Source organism: Hypomesus nipponensis, chromosome 13, assembly GCF_054491055.1.
Source record: "Hypomesus nipponensis isolate SF chromosome 13, ASM5449105v1, whole genome shotgun sequence".
Lineage (NCBI taxonomy): Eukaryota > Metazoa > Chordata > Actinopteri > Osmeriformes > Osmeridae > Hypomesus > Hypomesus nipponensis.
In genome coordinates, this window is record NC_140373.1 from 13255281 (window position 1) to 13269719 (window position 14439).

The 14439-nt window shown below is 42.0% G+C and overlaps 2 protein-coding genes across 2 annotated transcripts; both read right to left on the reverse strand.

Moving 5' to 3' along the window:
• Positions 1-174: 174 nt before the first annotated feature.
• On the reverse strand, positions 175-4696 carry arf2b (ARF GTPase 2b). The gene is made up of 5 exons (XM_084669370.1): positions 4547-4696; positions 2977-3134; positions 2564-2674; positions 2263-2387; positions 175-2043 (listed from the first exon to the last, which is right to left on the reverse strand). The coding sequence occupies exons 2-5, from the start codon at positions 3122-3124 to the stop codon at positions 1882-1884; spliced, it is 546 nt and encodes a 181-aa protein (XP_084525496.1). The 5' UTR covers positions 3125-3134; positions 4547-4696; the 3' UTR covers positions 175-1881.
• Positions 4697-5611: 915 nt separating this feature from the next.
• map3k14b (mitogen-activated protein kinase kinase kinase 14b) lies at positions 5612-13407 on the reverse strand. The gene is made up of 15 exons (XM_084669369.1): positions 13250-13407; positions 12074-12348; positions 11719-11788; positions 10629-11550; positions 10347-10481; positions 9973-10102; positions 9527-9655; positions 8924-9028; positions 8406-8569; positions 7959-8109; positions 7114-7677; positions 6801-6907; positions 6582-6702; positions 6325-6425; positions 5612-5999 (listed from the first exon to the last, which is right to left on the reverse strand). The coding sequence occupies exons 2-15, from the start codon at positions 12315-12317 to the stop codon at positions 5835-5837; spliced, it is 3108 nt and encodes a 1035-aa protein (XP_084525495.1). The 5' UTR covers positions 12318-12348; positions 13250-13407; the 3' UTR covers positions 5612-5834.
• Positions 13408-14439: the final 1032 nt, after the last annotated feature.

Genomic DNA, 14439 nt, shown 5'->3' on the forward strand with positions numbered 1-14439 from the left:
CTCATGAACAATTTGTATTTATTTAACAAGTTGCCTAATGGAACTGTGAACATAGTTTCAATTAGTTTGATCGTCAATTCTTTAACATAGCAGTTTTCTTTTAAGTGTTGGATCTAAAAAAATAAAAATAAAAAGGAGAAAAGTCTCAAGTTAACACATTCTTCACACCAGGTGTTCAGATCAAATTATAATGTTTAATGTGTTCAGGAAGCCCCACAGAAACAGTTTTGCAGGTGGAACTTGCAGAATTACAATCATTCTTGACATAAGTGCCAGCATAACACCCATGACCGCACACTGAAAAAGGGTGCTTAGCTCCTAACCAGTTAGCCTCCCCCCTGCTCCCAAGTCCACCACAGTCCTTTTAGCACTGAGGATGAGGGGGACTGATACCAATACCTGCAATGATGTGCTTGGTAACTCAAGTATGAAGCATGTGTTGTGAAAAGATAGTTGCTTTTGCTATCATACCCTTTAGCTAGGTTTCCTTCATTAGCCTGAAGCCTTACATTAAGAGCCTTCATATTTGGTGCTTTCCTTCTTCCCAACCAGGAAATTAGCAAAGCAGGCTGGGTACAGCCTGCTGAGGTACTGCCGCCAACCTTTTGTGAAAAACCTCATGGAACATATTAAGGTAGAAAACCAATCTAGAGTGGCTAGGCCCCTCGGGGTACACTACTTTCATATACAGGATTTGTCATACTGCTCAATTGCATTTGGTTCAGCAGTTAACAAAGACACTAGAACTACACACAAAACAATACGTAACATTTCATTGAGGAATAAAGTTTGAAGCCATTGAATAGTCAGTGAGAATTAAAGCGACAAGTTTTGACCACCTTTGAAATGCATTGGTGACTTCATTTTACATTGTAGGCGCAACCGTTTTCATTAGTTGAACCTCTGGTATTGTTTTAAATAGTTACAATAAATCAAATCAGTCAATTAAAATGTCAAGTGTACACATTTTGAAAATGACAGAGAGGAAATCATGTAACATTTATTGATTTTAAATCAAAGCAAATCTGACATCTTAGGGAGTTATCCTATTGTTTGTGCTTCATGGTCTCTTGCAGGGGAAAAGGGTAGTGTTCACTGGAGAACCATTGCTAAGAATTATCTGTAATATAATAATGATATAAAAACAAACAGCATGATTTTCAAATGATGCAAAGAATGATCGAGGATGTGGGGGGGGGGGGGGGGGTCTCTGTGGTCTCTTCGATTTGCTTCAACCTGATACAGGTTACAATGCAATTCATTTCAGTTTTCTATTTTCTTTTACAGCTGGGTCAAAACAAAACACATGTTTAAATGAGCATGCTATTATTTAGTCTCTACACTGGTTGTACAAATCATGTAATATATTAAATAGCCACTATGGGGAGGGAGGGAGCTGGCACCCTTGCTCTTTCTTTGCCTAGTGAAAACCATGCTTGCTGGGGGGGTGAGTAGGAGGGTGGTAGTAAGGGGCCGTGCAAGATCGAGAGTTGGGGCTAGGCTGGGCAAGGTGGGAGGTGGTGAATCGGTGGAAGGGGGGAGGGGCTTGAAGAGCCAGACCACTGTTACCACATGAGGTGTGTAAAAGGCACGCCAGGGTTACTCCCAATCCCAGCTAACAAACACAGAGACGCCTTCACACCCACACGCACGCGCACACACACCCGACTGCAAACACACAATAAAACACACAGGAGCAGCACAGGCTAAAACCCCGTGAGGATGGATGAGGAGAAAGAAAATTGGGGAGGGGGGAGGGGGGGTCGTTGTGTGAAACTGACCAGAACGGAGAGGGAACTTGAGGGCTAGGGGCTTGAGACCGGTGCTGCCATTGTGTCAGACAGAGAAATAATAAAACAAAAAACAAATAGGTGGAATGGATCATTTCTGGTTCTTCAGCTGGTTGGACAGCCAGTCCAGGCCCTCGTACAGGCCGTCCCCACTGGTGGCGCAGGTGGCCTGGATGTACCAGTTGCGCTGGCGGAGGGAGTGCAGGCCCAGCTTGTCTGTGATCTCTGCAGCGTTCATGGCATTAGGAAGGTCCTGAAGAAAATAACAAAAATACATCTGTCAAATATGCAGTAGTACAGACTCAATTACTTTAGCTCTGTATCTAAATCTTTTCAAATTGAGTAACACGCAAGGAACAGATCAAAGGCAAGGTAAGTGAGTATCACAGAAACACAAAGTTCCAATGAGGTCCCCATTATCCCCGAGGATGATATATTCAAGGGATATGAAACAGACAGCGCTACAACTCACCTGTTTGTTTGCGAAAACGAGCAGCACAGCGTCTCTCAACTCGTCCTCGGCGAGCATTCTCGCCAGCTCCTCCCTCGCTTCATTCACTCGCTCCCTGTCGTTGCTGTCCACCACAAAGATGAGTCCTGGGGAGGAGAACCGCGGTCACATGGTTGGAAAGCGTCAAACATTGAACTTATTTTTATGAAGCGCATGAATATACACTCCTATCAGGGGGGCTGAGGAAACAGGACGAGTTGGAATTCCGTAAATGGGGAAACCTGTTTTATAATTACTACCTGCGGGGAGTTTAGTGTCTCACCTTGAGTGTTCTGGAAGTAGTGGCGCCACAGTGGCCTGATCTTGTCCTGGCCGCCGACGTCCCACACTGTGAAGCTGATGTTCTTATATTCTACCGTTTCAACATTAAAACCTATGATGAAAAGATAAAGAGTTAGTTAGCCACAGAACTTCTATTAGCCTATGCAATAGATTTATTTAATCAAAGCCACTCCTATTGTCACCAATATTTTTGCTGATGTGTCTCATGAAAAAGTTCTGAAAACAACCAGGGAATTTTCATATGGCAACCAGGGGAGGTCATCAGTCAAGGTATACTACCGTTTTTTAACAGTTAATAAACTAGGCCAGGTCTGCATTGCGATACTCATGTGACATTGAGTGGTGCTGCAGGAAAAGGTCCATAATTAATATGCAAGACTGAATGACGCTTACCAATAGTGGGAATGGTGGTGACTATCTCTCCAAGTTTGAGTTTGTACAGGATGGTTGTTTTCCCAGCAGCATCAAGTCCCACCATGAGAATTCTCATCTCCTTTTTGCCAAATAGGCCCTTGAAAAGACTTGCAAACATATTCCCCATGGTGGTAAATCTGTAAATGAAGCAAGATACATTTTAGTAAAGGCAACTAAACAAGTATTTTAATAACATCGTATGCTGATTGTGGGTGAAAATAACAAACGTCACTGATGTAGGTTAATAATGTGAATTATGTTGCCAGTTAACTACTACCACTACTATTGGATCATTTCATGATTTTGTTAGTGATATATCAACCTATCCTGTCTAAATACCCTATAAGTAAGAAAAAAAAATTGGTCAACTGTACTGTTCATTACATCTTGCGGTTATCAAGCAGTATGATCTAGGCTGTGTGCATCCTTAACGTTACCTTGGTTTCGTACCTTCCCCACATTTATATAGTACAGCTAGCAAGCCAAGTCATTCTAAAAGTTAAGTCGGCCCACAAAACAAGCTGCAATGACAACTCTAACAGTAAGTGGTTAAATACGTGGGAGTTAATTGTATACATGTTTTTAGACCATATGTTCTTAAGTCTTCGCTTGCTATATTCCTTCTGCAGCGCAATAACAGTATGGTGCATTTAGCCAACATGGCTAGACGGCCAGCAATTCTTAACTTGTTTGTGCATATCCGGCAGAGCCGGTGCAACCTCGCTGGCTAGCCATCACTCTGTTTGTAGCATCGTGTATGCGGAGCAGCCGACAGGGATGCTTATCTATGCGAGCTAAGCTACCTTCAACAATCTAGCTATACAAACAACGGAAATACGAGCTTTGCCATCTAAACTAGCACTAACTAGAAGGTGATTCACCGGCTAAATTAGGCCTATCTAGTTAACAGGCAAGATTGACTTTGCACTAGACGCGCGTTAAATTAAGACACCGTAATTCAAATGTGATATTCTAGTATAGCTTGCTACCTGTTATAATTGTTTTGAACGATTAACCATCTATTACTCGTCAGCCACAGGCTAGCTAAAATAGCTAGCCATCTTAGGGCGTATGCTGGTAGCATAACCAAAGAGCTAGCTAGATTAGCTAGGTACCTAGTCGAGCTAGGTAGGTAGCTAGTCCTCGGACGCAGTAGATAGTAGCTAGTGCTGCTAGCTAGCTAGCTCAGCCATCATCTGTGACAACTTGTCTTATCTAGATATAATTGGGTTTGTCACCGAGAAAGTTGCATAGTCAATTAGACGACGCCAACAAGCCGTGGGTATTTAACTATTTATTTACACTCAGTTAGCTACTAATGCACGTACTGTAGCCGGGGTTACCGGCCCCTAACGTTCCGATTGCTAGCTAGGCTAAAGCTAGCAGCTGATAATAATGGCTAATGCCGCGTCAGATGTAGCCAGAGGAAATGTGACGTCATTTCAAAAACGTATAACGGGGAAACGAGGCGTGTGGGATCAATTGTGGGTAGGTCAGATACAACATATGTACCTTACAATAACAAAACGGTATTTCAACGCATATTTACCTTAGAAAGACGGCGTCTAGACCTTTCACTTCTTTTCCACTGTCACTCCAAAATGGCGTTTTGCGCAACTCGACAGCGAAACCGGCGTTTGGGAACTTCCCACTAAGACGTCATCCAATCATATCATCCACTATGCCAACGAGTCCATGCCTTCTCATCACACCGTCCTATCACGGGCAGAAGGGATTTGGGGACAACGTTGAGGAAGTGAACTAAGGAGGTTGTAACAGTGGACATTCAAGACAAGTTTATTCGGGTTTCGGACAGTCTTTCAAAACATTATTTGCAGACGTTGTTTAACTGTCCTCTATATCACTTGTGGACAGTGTAATGTATTTAAGTGGGGGGCCTGTTGAGTCAGTGTCAATTTTTCGAAACAATTTGCATTAATGTGACCTTGTTTCATAGACCACAGATGGCTACTCAAGCATCCATGCAATGAAACGTATCAACTGCGGTAAAAATATCATAACTTGTCAAGAACTGATAAATCTACCGTGTAGTAATTAATGTGACTTGATGATGTGCAGCCTAGACAAATCTTGGGGTGCGAATAGTTTGACAGTATGGTACCCCAAGCGGAAAAAAGGAACCCCACAGAATAGCCTACTACTACTACTAACAAAGGACTTGTGTTAAGTGTTAAGCTTTAAAGGTAGGATAGGCAAGTTTTGCGAACTTAGCTATTTTACCTCAAGTTTGAAAGGATTCAAAGCAAAATATCACACCTCCTCAAAGCCACTCCTTCAAAACACCTCAACGCTCGGCCTGACACCTGCTGGGAGGTAGACAGACAAGTAGCCCGTCCAATCACTGCATTCGGTCCGAATGCTGTCCAATCATTTAGTGCCTGTGTTTTTGACAGTACTGCGATGCCCACAGATTGGATTGATTTAATTGTACTATCAAACCTTTAGCTGTATTGGAATCAGCATTTTAAGTTTATTTTAGCATATGACAAAAAGTGCTTTTCAACATTGCCTTCCGTGCCTTGAAGTATAATTGTTTTCACTTGGGACCCCAGACCCTAATGCAATTTGACTGTCAAAATGATCCTGATAAACCTTTACATATCTATACAATTTATTTAAAAAGTAAAAAATATTTCAAACACAAGCAATGGTTAATCACCAGATAGTCATGAAAATATATCTTGACAAAACAATTGAGGTAGCCTACATAGTCCAAAAGTCAGCAAATCATAATAATACATGAAGTTCATTGTCACATTGATGGAAGTGCTTTGAATGAAGTAAATACAGAATGTGAATAGAGTTTATGACATTCATTAATCCCGAATCTCCAGCTTGCCCTCCCTGATTCTCCAGTTCCAAAGCTGGCATCCATCTGGGGCAGGAACACATCGAAGCCACAGTCCTGACTCCTGGATCTCCTGTTGGAAGGACACAGTCTTCCTGTCCAGGGTCTCCATGCTGAAGGCCTGAGCTGTGATCTTAATAGGACATATACTGCATATCATTAGTCTGATAGATAGTATATTAATATATCAGGCAGACATGACTTTAATCAGTGTTTCTCATTTAGTCAAATTATAAATATTGAGTATCCAGTAACCTACAACATCCTTATGGATACCAAGAGCAGTGCAAAACTTGTTTGGTGCATTCAAATATATATATCTGGGTGTATCTTTAAAGCCTGATTAGGGCTAAAAAGCAATTTTATTTAACAGTATTTGCCACAATAGAACGACTACACCTTAGAAACAGGCAGATGAGTGTAGGATGGAAAGATTCATATCAAGTTGATATGCTTACCTGTTCACTGATCCCTATGGCAACGTGGCCTACTTTGACCTGCCGACGTTCTCGTATCCTGAGACACTCGCCACCAATGTTCTCAATCCATATATCAACACCTAGAGTAGATACGCAGAAAACACTGACTTATGGGCTAACCATTTAAAACCGACCGGTGAAAACCAATCAGATGTAGGCTTCTTTAACAAATGCACTGCCAGATCTTCCGATTTATCTGACAATTAAAATCAAAAGGTCCATTTATGACCTCCTACCTTCAAAGCAGTGAGATTGCGTCGGATTGGTTGAGAGCAGCCATTCCATATGTCCGTCTGTCTGGCTGTTGTAGGAGGAGAATATCCCTGAACTGAGGTCATCTGACCAGCGATCCGAGTCCTTTGTGAACAAGAACATTTCAAGAGAACAGAATAATTTATACTTGACTAATACAGAATGCATCCAAATGTGGTTCGTCTGTGTGTTTGAATAAACACCTTGTCTGTGGCGTCTACATAGGAATCATCAGTGTTGCTTAGACAGGACGGGGGGTGGTCCCGGGGTTCAGGTGACGGGGTCTGGGCCACACTTCCCACGGTCACACCTAGGAAATACAGTATCAACAAAGCATCTTTAGTCCTATCTCACCAATTATAAACAGCCCAGGGTCTCGACACCGAGAAGATACTAAACAAAGTCACACATAGTGCATACTAGGAACTGAAACAACAGCAAACTTAAGATTTTGGACTATGAATAACAAACTGAACATTCCAAATTTGACAGTGCCTATAGGTGTTAGGTCCTAACCATCTCTGAGGTATTCTAGTTCTGGTTCCGATCCCCAAGACTGACGAGTCGGCTGGCCTTTCCGTAGAACAGGGAAGTGGGCTTGTAGGACACGGAAAAGCTCAGTGGATGAGGAGGAAACCCATTCTGACTCTTCTTCTTCCAAATCACCCTCATAGTCCCTCTCATCATCCCGGTTTCCCAAGGCAACCCTTTCTTTGGAATATTCCTCCTCTCCCAAATAAATATCCACCTCAGAATCTGTCTCCCATTCCCAGTCATTGTCTTCCGTCTGAAGGTTGTGGATGGAACTTGAATGGGATTCCCAGCCCCTGGCTTCCATGGAATCTGATTCCGATTCAGAGTACTTTTCCCATTCCGATTGTCCCTCCTCTGAGTCCATGCTGTCTTCATCAGCTGCCATGGCTCTCCAAGGGCTCACCCATTGCATTGTGGATGCCGTTTTGGTGACTGCATGTTTATCAAGTGCAGATGGGATCCTGAAAGATTTCCTGCAAGATGCGTGCCCATTCTGGGCCTTGCTGTTCACCTGTTTCTCAGATTTGCTGGAGCAGAGGCCTCCAACTGGAGAGACATAATTAGACACAAAGAGACACTTCACGATTTGTTTGTGTTTTCTCTCCTTCACATGTAAACATACAACAAGCACTAAGCAAAGAGACTGTTAAATGAACCATTACCACTTCACATCTGCTGCAGTTGGTTTTGAAACCCCAAACTGCTACTAACTATTCTTCTGAAATGGATAGTATCTTTTGTTTTGTACTCACAACATAGACACATACATTCATTTTTCAAAGGTAGTTTTTATATGCCAAGGTTTTGACTGTTCTTTGAAACAATACCTGCCCTCAGGGCATGGGTTGTCCTTTTCCTCAGATCAGTGGCCGATGCTCTTCTGATGGGGTCTTTCTGTAGTCCAGCTTTGAAGACCTCAGCAGTAAAATGGTTACAGCTGGCAGGCACCTCCCACAGTGGCGCAGGTTCACTGACAATCTGAGCAATGGGTGAAAATATATATATGAATCTAGTCATTTTAATTGGTTGTATTTAATAGACAGGTAAAAGTTAATGAAAATGATGGACATATTGAGTATATATATGTGCAAGGGAGGCAAGAAATGCCTTATGTTTCATTACTAAAGTTTAAATGATTTAGAACGAATCCATCACCAAACAAGGGAAGAGGATTAAGGCCATCTAATCTGATAGTAGTGATGGTACTCAAAATACCCATGTATTATATACCTATCATTTTTCTTGTTGCTGATACGTTTAGACTTGTTTCTGACCTTGAGACACAGTGGATGGGAGTAGTACCGGATCCATGGGTGGCATCCATTGAGCATGTGCAGTAACATACAGCAGCTGCTCCACACATCTGCTTTGGCACAGCGCAGGTCTCCTCGTGCCACCTCCGGTGCCATGTGGCTCTCTGTGCCAGGGAACCCTGGCCCTGCAATGAAAAAAAAACTGTTGAGTTGATTTGTTAGACCATTGCTTTTTTCAGACGTCTTCATTGAGGCAAACCTTTTGGGGGTCCAAATGAGTAGAATGGATTATCTGCTTAAAATATCCAAAGGCACAGTTATAAAGTTATTTCAAACCTTTTTCTATTTTACAGCTAATCCAACTGTTTCATGTTGCAACTGTGCAAATGAGCTGTGCTGGGAAGTGGTGATCTAACTATTTGTATCCAGTGGAGAAAATAAATGACAATAGACAAAATGAAGGTTATCAGAAAGGTTCTCCAGTGGACCCAAGTGATTGAAGTGCCTGTCACATCTGAATTCACACAGGTACAACCTACCTATGAAGGTGTTGGTGCTCTGGAAATTGCTGTCTATGGTTTCAGAGAGACCAAAGTCACACAGGAAAGTGTCCATCCCGTCCACAGACAACAGCACATTGTCAACTGTAACAGGAGAGAAACAGAGACATGAAATATGGTCCAATGTAGACCGAGGTAACTTCACAATTTTGATAGAGCAGAGAGTATAGCCATACTTCCAAGGAGAAATTGCAGTACCTACATAATTGGATGTGAGAACAAATATTGAGACAGAGTCAGCATTGTCTTCTGACACGAGAGGGTCTACCAACAGTAGACTTTCCAGAATACATGCCATGATGCCACACTCTCCCACATTTCTTATAATTGGTCACTACCTCCTTTGGATTTACGAGTACTGACTTAAGGCATGGAGGATAGGGGAACAGTAAGGGACCAATGTTTAAAGTATACTTGGTACCTAATATTGGCCATTGAAATGCTGGTGCTTTGTGTAGCAGGAGTATGAAGACATAAAAAACACCTTTTTTTTCTCTCCAGGATTGGACCCGACTGCCCATCCTTGCACATCACTTTCAGTAGAGTTTTTAAAAGTAAATGACTTGATATGATTCCACCTGCCTTTAACATCCAGGTGCAGAACATGTCTGTGGTGTAGGTGCTCTAGCGCCCCCAGTAGCTGATGGAGGTAGTGCAGGGCCAGATCTTCAGGCAGACTGCCTCTCTCTCTCAGAAGATGGGCCAAACATCCTGGGCAGATCAGGAAATAGGATTACATGCTCTATGCTACTGTGACTAAAACTGTGTTGCTACAGGATACCTTCCTGTAGAAAAATGGCACAATAAGGAATCCGAACAATTTCTTTTGCAGTGTGCATAAGTGATAAGATAATAACTGATTTGAAAAATCAATCCCCTGAATTGCCATTATAAACTGAAGAACAAGTGCTTTTTTGATTAGTCTTCTGGTGCATTACTTGTCTTTCAAATGTTGGGCATTTTAAGGATGAAACATTTTGAGAGAGATACTTCAACTATGCTCTTCCAGGGTTTGGGGGAATGTTCACCTGGCTTTAGATCCATGAAGAGTGTGATGTTCGTTCCCTCCCTCACAGCACCAAAGAGCTCAACAACCCGAGGAGACTTGAGAGCACTCCATGTGCTCACCTCCTCACTGCTGAAGTGACTCAGTGGGATCTTAAATGGTCAAACAAAAACAGTTAAAAGGGCTTTTAGGATTTAATCCGAAACATGAAAAAAACACACAATGAAAAGAGTTCTGGTGTACGGGTAGGGAAAATCCTAAACTGCACCTTTAATGAGATTTTAGACACTTTTGCCCGAGACCAATTTAAAGAATATAATTAACACAGAATAATAATGGTTGGAATTGATTTACTAAATAGTGTGTGTCTGTGTGACCTATTTCCTCTTGGTTTACCCTCTTGGCTGCACACTCAAATCCTGTGGATTTGTCCTGCACACAGAACACATCACCATACGATCCATTCTGGATGTGGTGAAGGATGTGGTATTGCTTTCCTTCCCTGTATTCAGACTTGCAGACACGGAGTTCCTAAAAGCGCACACACACATTCCTAGATACAGTGATTCATACATTACAAATCAAAAAGCTACTGAAAAGTTCATGACAACAAATTACATTTCAGAAGTTGTGACACTGTGTTTAACAACGGGAGGATAAGACTAAGGGTCATCTTACCTTATGGAACATGAGGCCTTCATTGGGTTGCCTGTCACTCTCAATTAAAGCCTCTCTCACCACATCTTTGAAGAAAGTTGAAGCGAAGCGCAGATCCCTCTGGGTAACTCTGCCCCGTAATCCCTCCACTGATTCTGATTCTCCCCATGCGCTGTTAGGCAGCCCATCAAAACTACAAGAAGAGCCGGAGACTTCCTCCAGACTGTGACTGGAAGAGTTGGTTAAAACATCTTCACTGGAAGCGGATCCAGACTCATGCTCCAGGCTGCAGGTGGATGTCAAGTCAGAAACACCCATGAGGCTGCCAGGTGCACCCCTTTGAACCAAAAAGTTGTCTGACACACATTTGAAGCTGGAAAGGCAATCTGACACATCCACAATGCTACAGACAGAGTCGGACACACTTCCTATACAGATGGATGAGTCTGATTCACTCTCGTGAGTACAGATAGATTCGGACACACCCAGATCCTCTGAACTACAGGACGACACTTCCCTCAGTCCGCAGTGGCTGTCAGAGAGTAGCACATCATTTAGTCCACAGCCATTGTCACACACATCTGCAAAGCTGCTGCAGGTTGCAGACACCCTACCATGTCTACATGGTTTAGACACACCCTCTAAGCTATAGCCTCTGGTGCTGCAAGGGTTCCAGTTACTGTCAGTGTGTTGGGGGCCTACAGGAAGTGGCAAGAAGTCAGGCGCCTCGACCGCCTCTTTGTCTGTCGATCTTAACCAATCAATCTCCTGCACCCATAAACCCTGGATCACCGGCGGCTCCTCCCCTTCATCCCTCCTCCGTCTCTTCTTATTCGGTCGTTTGCGATGTTTCCTCCTCAAGGGACGGTACTGGACTTTGTGTGGAGCTGCATACTCGTCTTCATCAGTATCACTTGTAAAGATCGTTTGCTTGGCTATTGACCTGCACGTATAAAAATACAGAAGTAAATGAGTGGATCTTGAAATAATTATCTTCAGACTTATAATTTGATAATGTCAGTTTTAATGGACTCCCCCCAAAATTAACACATTATTTTTGCTCATCGAGAAATCGGCAGTTGGTTTGTAATGTAGTCAAAAGTACCTGTACCTTTTGGGGAGGTGAGGTCGGGAGTAGGGATATTCAGTGCTTGTGGGGCTGAACTCTTGGCAGCCTTCACCTTAAAACACATGGTTCAGCATCAAAGGTAACCCACCATAAACCAGCTTCAGGATCCTCAAAGCCATATCTGGCAAAAGTAGTCCTTTTTTTCTGATGCTAACAGGTATAGACTTTTAATACAACTGCTATTCTGAATTGAATCTCCAGTCAATGACTTTTCCCTGACAATGAGTGTAGTTTTCCATTAAATACACCAACTCTATATATTTACCAAGTTGTCAGTAAACGAGTATAGCAGTGTCATCCACCCTTGAATGGGTCAGTGCACTGATGGCAGCCTTACCCTCAGCCTGAGCAATGATGGAGACATAGGGGGTCTCTTCAGCGTTCCCCTGGCCCCCTGTCCCCACCTGCTTGGCAGTGCCATGCTCCATCAGCAGGCTGAGGTGAGGGGCAATGGTCTGAATCAGTAAGGTATTTTCTTCTTCTCCCTTGACGCCATTCTCCTCAACCACAAAGGACAGCCCTGATCCTCCCTTTACTTCAATGAATGGTGTGTTGGAGTTGAACATTCTGGGGATAGCCATTCTTCAAGCACTTGAGTGTCCACTTAAGAAACTGAAAGAGAAACAGAAGTGTTATTGTGTCTTCCCATTTACTGAATAGTGAAAGACTTAAGTACCCAGAGTTAAAATATAAAATGCAAGGCTGTATGAATTTGGTTCATGTTTTGAGAAGAACAGGAAAAAGAAAATCTATCTTTGTCTCTAAACTCTGAGAGAAATGCAAAAGTAAAGTATGCATTTGGCAGGCACTTTAATATGGTGGCATTTGGCATGGCTAGGTGTGAATGAACAGACACCACTGGTGATCCAAGCAAGCAGTGTATAAATAGCATGTAGAGATTTGGCACTCATAGAATTTGCTGCATGCTTTCCACTGGGCTACCCAGCTGTTCAAGTCCCTCTTCTTTTGCACCCGCCATATTGACAAGGAAGTCTGAGATGAAAACAATTTTTGGGTCGACTTATCTGAACGTAGCTTCATACTGTAGGTCTCTGAAATTCCAGTCTGTACATACACACCTGAAACTGACTAACTCTAATCAATATCTTTGAGAACATGTCTATTTCACAGGTTACATTTTTTATAAAATGCCATATAATGTAACAGGAATATGCATAAATGTAATGTCTGGTCACGTATACAAAAATAAAGCATCATTGCAAAGTGCACCTCTGTTACAAATGTTAGTCCTAGATAGTAAGCTCTCCACTAGCTGCCTCAACCCTTTGCTTAAACGTAACTTCCGACTGCTGGCCTGAAATAGCATATGTTGCCTTTGTACCTGTAACAAAGGGATTATGTCCATCGCCCACTTTGTCCAATGTGTCCCAAGCTTTTCCAATCCCAATCCACCACCCCCTGGTTTTCACCACTATGATATAAAGGAGCACTTACTTAGATTAGAAATCATCTGTTAGATTACAAATATAACCCTAAGAAGTTGCATACATACCCCAAAAAACGTAAAAACACTGTTGCTCCTTTTCAGTTTGATGTTGTCTTACTTGTACTAAAGACAGATTGTAGACTTTGACCAGGTATACAGTTCTTATACCCCATTTGTCCAGTGTGTGTGTTGTGTGTATGCTCCTGTCCTGAGTGAAATCCACCGGCTTTTTGCCGGCAAGCCCCTCTGATTGGTCAATTTATCTGTGTGAGTTATGAGACAGTTTGAACCCCCTTATTAACACCCGCCCCGTACCCACATAACACACACTCATACACAGATACCATCTTTGAAACCGAGCCTTGGGCATGCTGTATCCATAGAAACAATATTTAGCCCATACACTGTAGACCCTTGTGTAGATCTGAGAGGATATGATAAGTTTAAGCAGCAATATAGTTATATACTCTTAACACATGTAAGTGGAAGCACTGCAGTCTAACATATATACATTTAAGATCAATTAAAATAGGGTAAGGAGTTATTTCTGGACAAGACAATCAAATGATACAATACTTCTAGTGACAAGTTAAAACCACTTGAGAGGTTTTATAATTGCTATAACCTACATGAGTAAATGCATCATTTTAAAATGAACTTAAATGATCTAAAACATTTTCCTTGAACACAAATGTAAGCAAATTTTATGAATGGTTAAAAAGATACCTTACACCCAATTGAAAAGGGCTCTTTTCCAAACATAGATTCATCTTGGTCCCAATTCTCAGATTGCTTATCTAGGATGAGGACTGCCTGTCTGTGCATGTAAAGCTGATCTTGGATAAAAGTTTGTACTCTGAGATGTGTGGTGAATACCAGATCTTCATGTAGTCTTAATGTATGTTTAAGAAACATTCCCTTAGATTAGGAATCCAATTCTAAATATTTCTACTGTATACTTATGACCCATGGACTAAAACTTTAATGATGCTCTTTAATGAAGGATTAGGCTAAATCTAAGTCTAGGACAAGATTAACTAAACTGCTTGTTTACAATTAACTTGATGACATTTTGGCTAAATCAATGCCTCAAAATTGTTCTCTCGAAAGCATTAAAATGAGATTAATCTGTTTCCACAAAAGAGTTTGGTACAAAAGGCTTTGAAATTGAGCTCTACATTAGTGCTAAGTGGAGCTAAATTAACATAATCTTGTATTTATTTTAATACAATTTACCAAATAAATGTAACCCTTCT

What these genes read in the sequence shown, in the direction of transcription:
- arf2b (XM_084669370.1), bottom strand. Translation starts at nt 3,124, where the DNA reads ATGGGGAATATGTTTGCAAGTCTTTTCAAGGGCCTATTTGGCAAAAAG. An exon ending in CACCACCATTCCCACTATTG is followed by an intron (nt 2,675 to 2,976) that starts GTAAGCGTCATT and finishes TTTTCATCATAG; the next exon opens with GTTTTAATGTTGAAACGGTA. An exon ending in CTACTTCCAGAACACTCAAG is followed by an intron (nt 2,388 to 2,563) that starts GTGAGACACTAA and finishes TCTCCTCCCCAG; the next exon opens with GACTCATCTTTGTGGTGGAC.
- map3k14b (XM_084669369.1), bottom strand. Translation starts at nt 12,317, where the DNA reads ATGGCTATCCCCAGAATGTTCAACTCCAACACACCATTCATTGAAGTA. An exon ending in TCTGCACCTGGATGTTAAAG is followed by an intron (nt 9,029 to 9,526) that starts GCAGGTGGAATC and finishes CTCCTGTTACAG; the next exon opens with TTGACAATGTGCTGTTGTCT. An exon ending in GAGCACCAACACCTTCATAG is followed by an intron (nt 8,570 to 8,923) that starts GTAGGTTGTACC and finishes TTTTCATTGCAG; the next exon opens with GGCCAGGGTTCCCTGGCACA.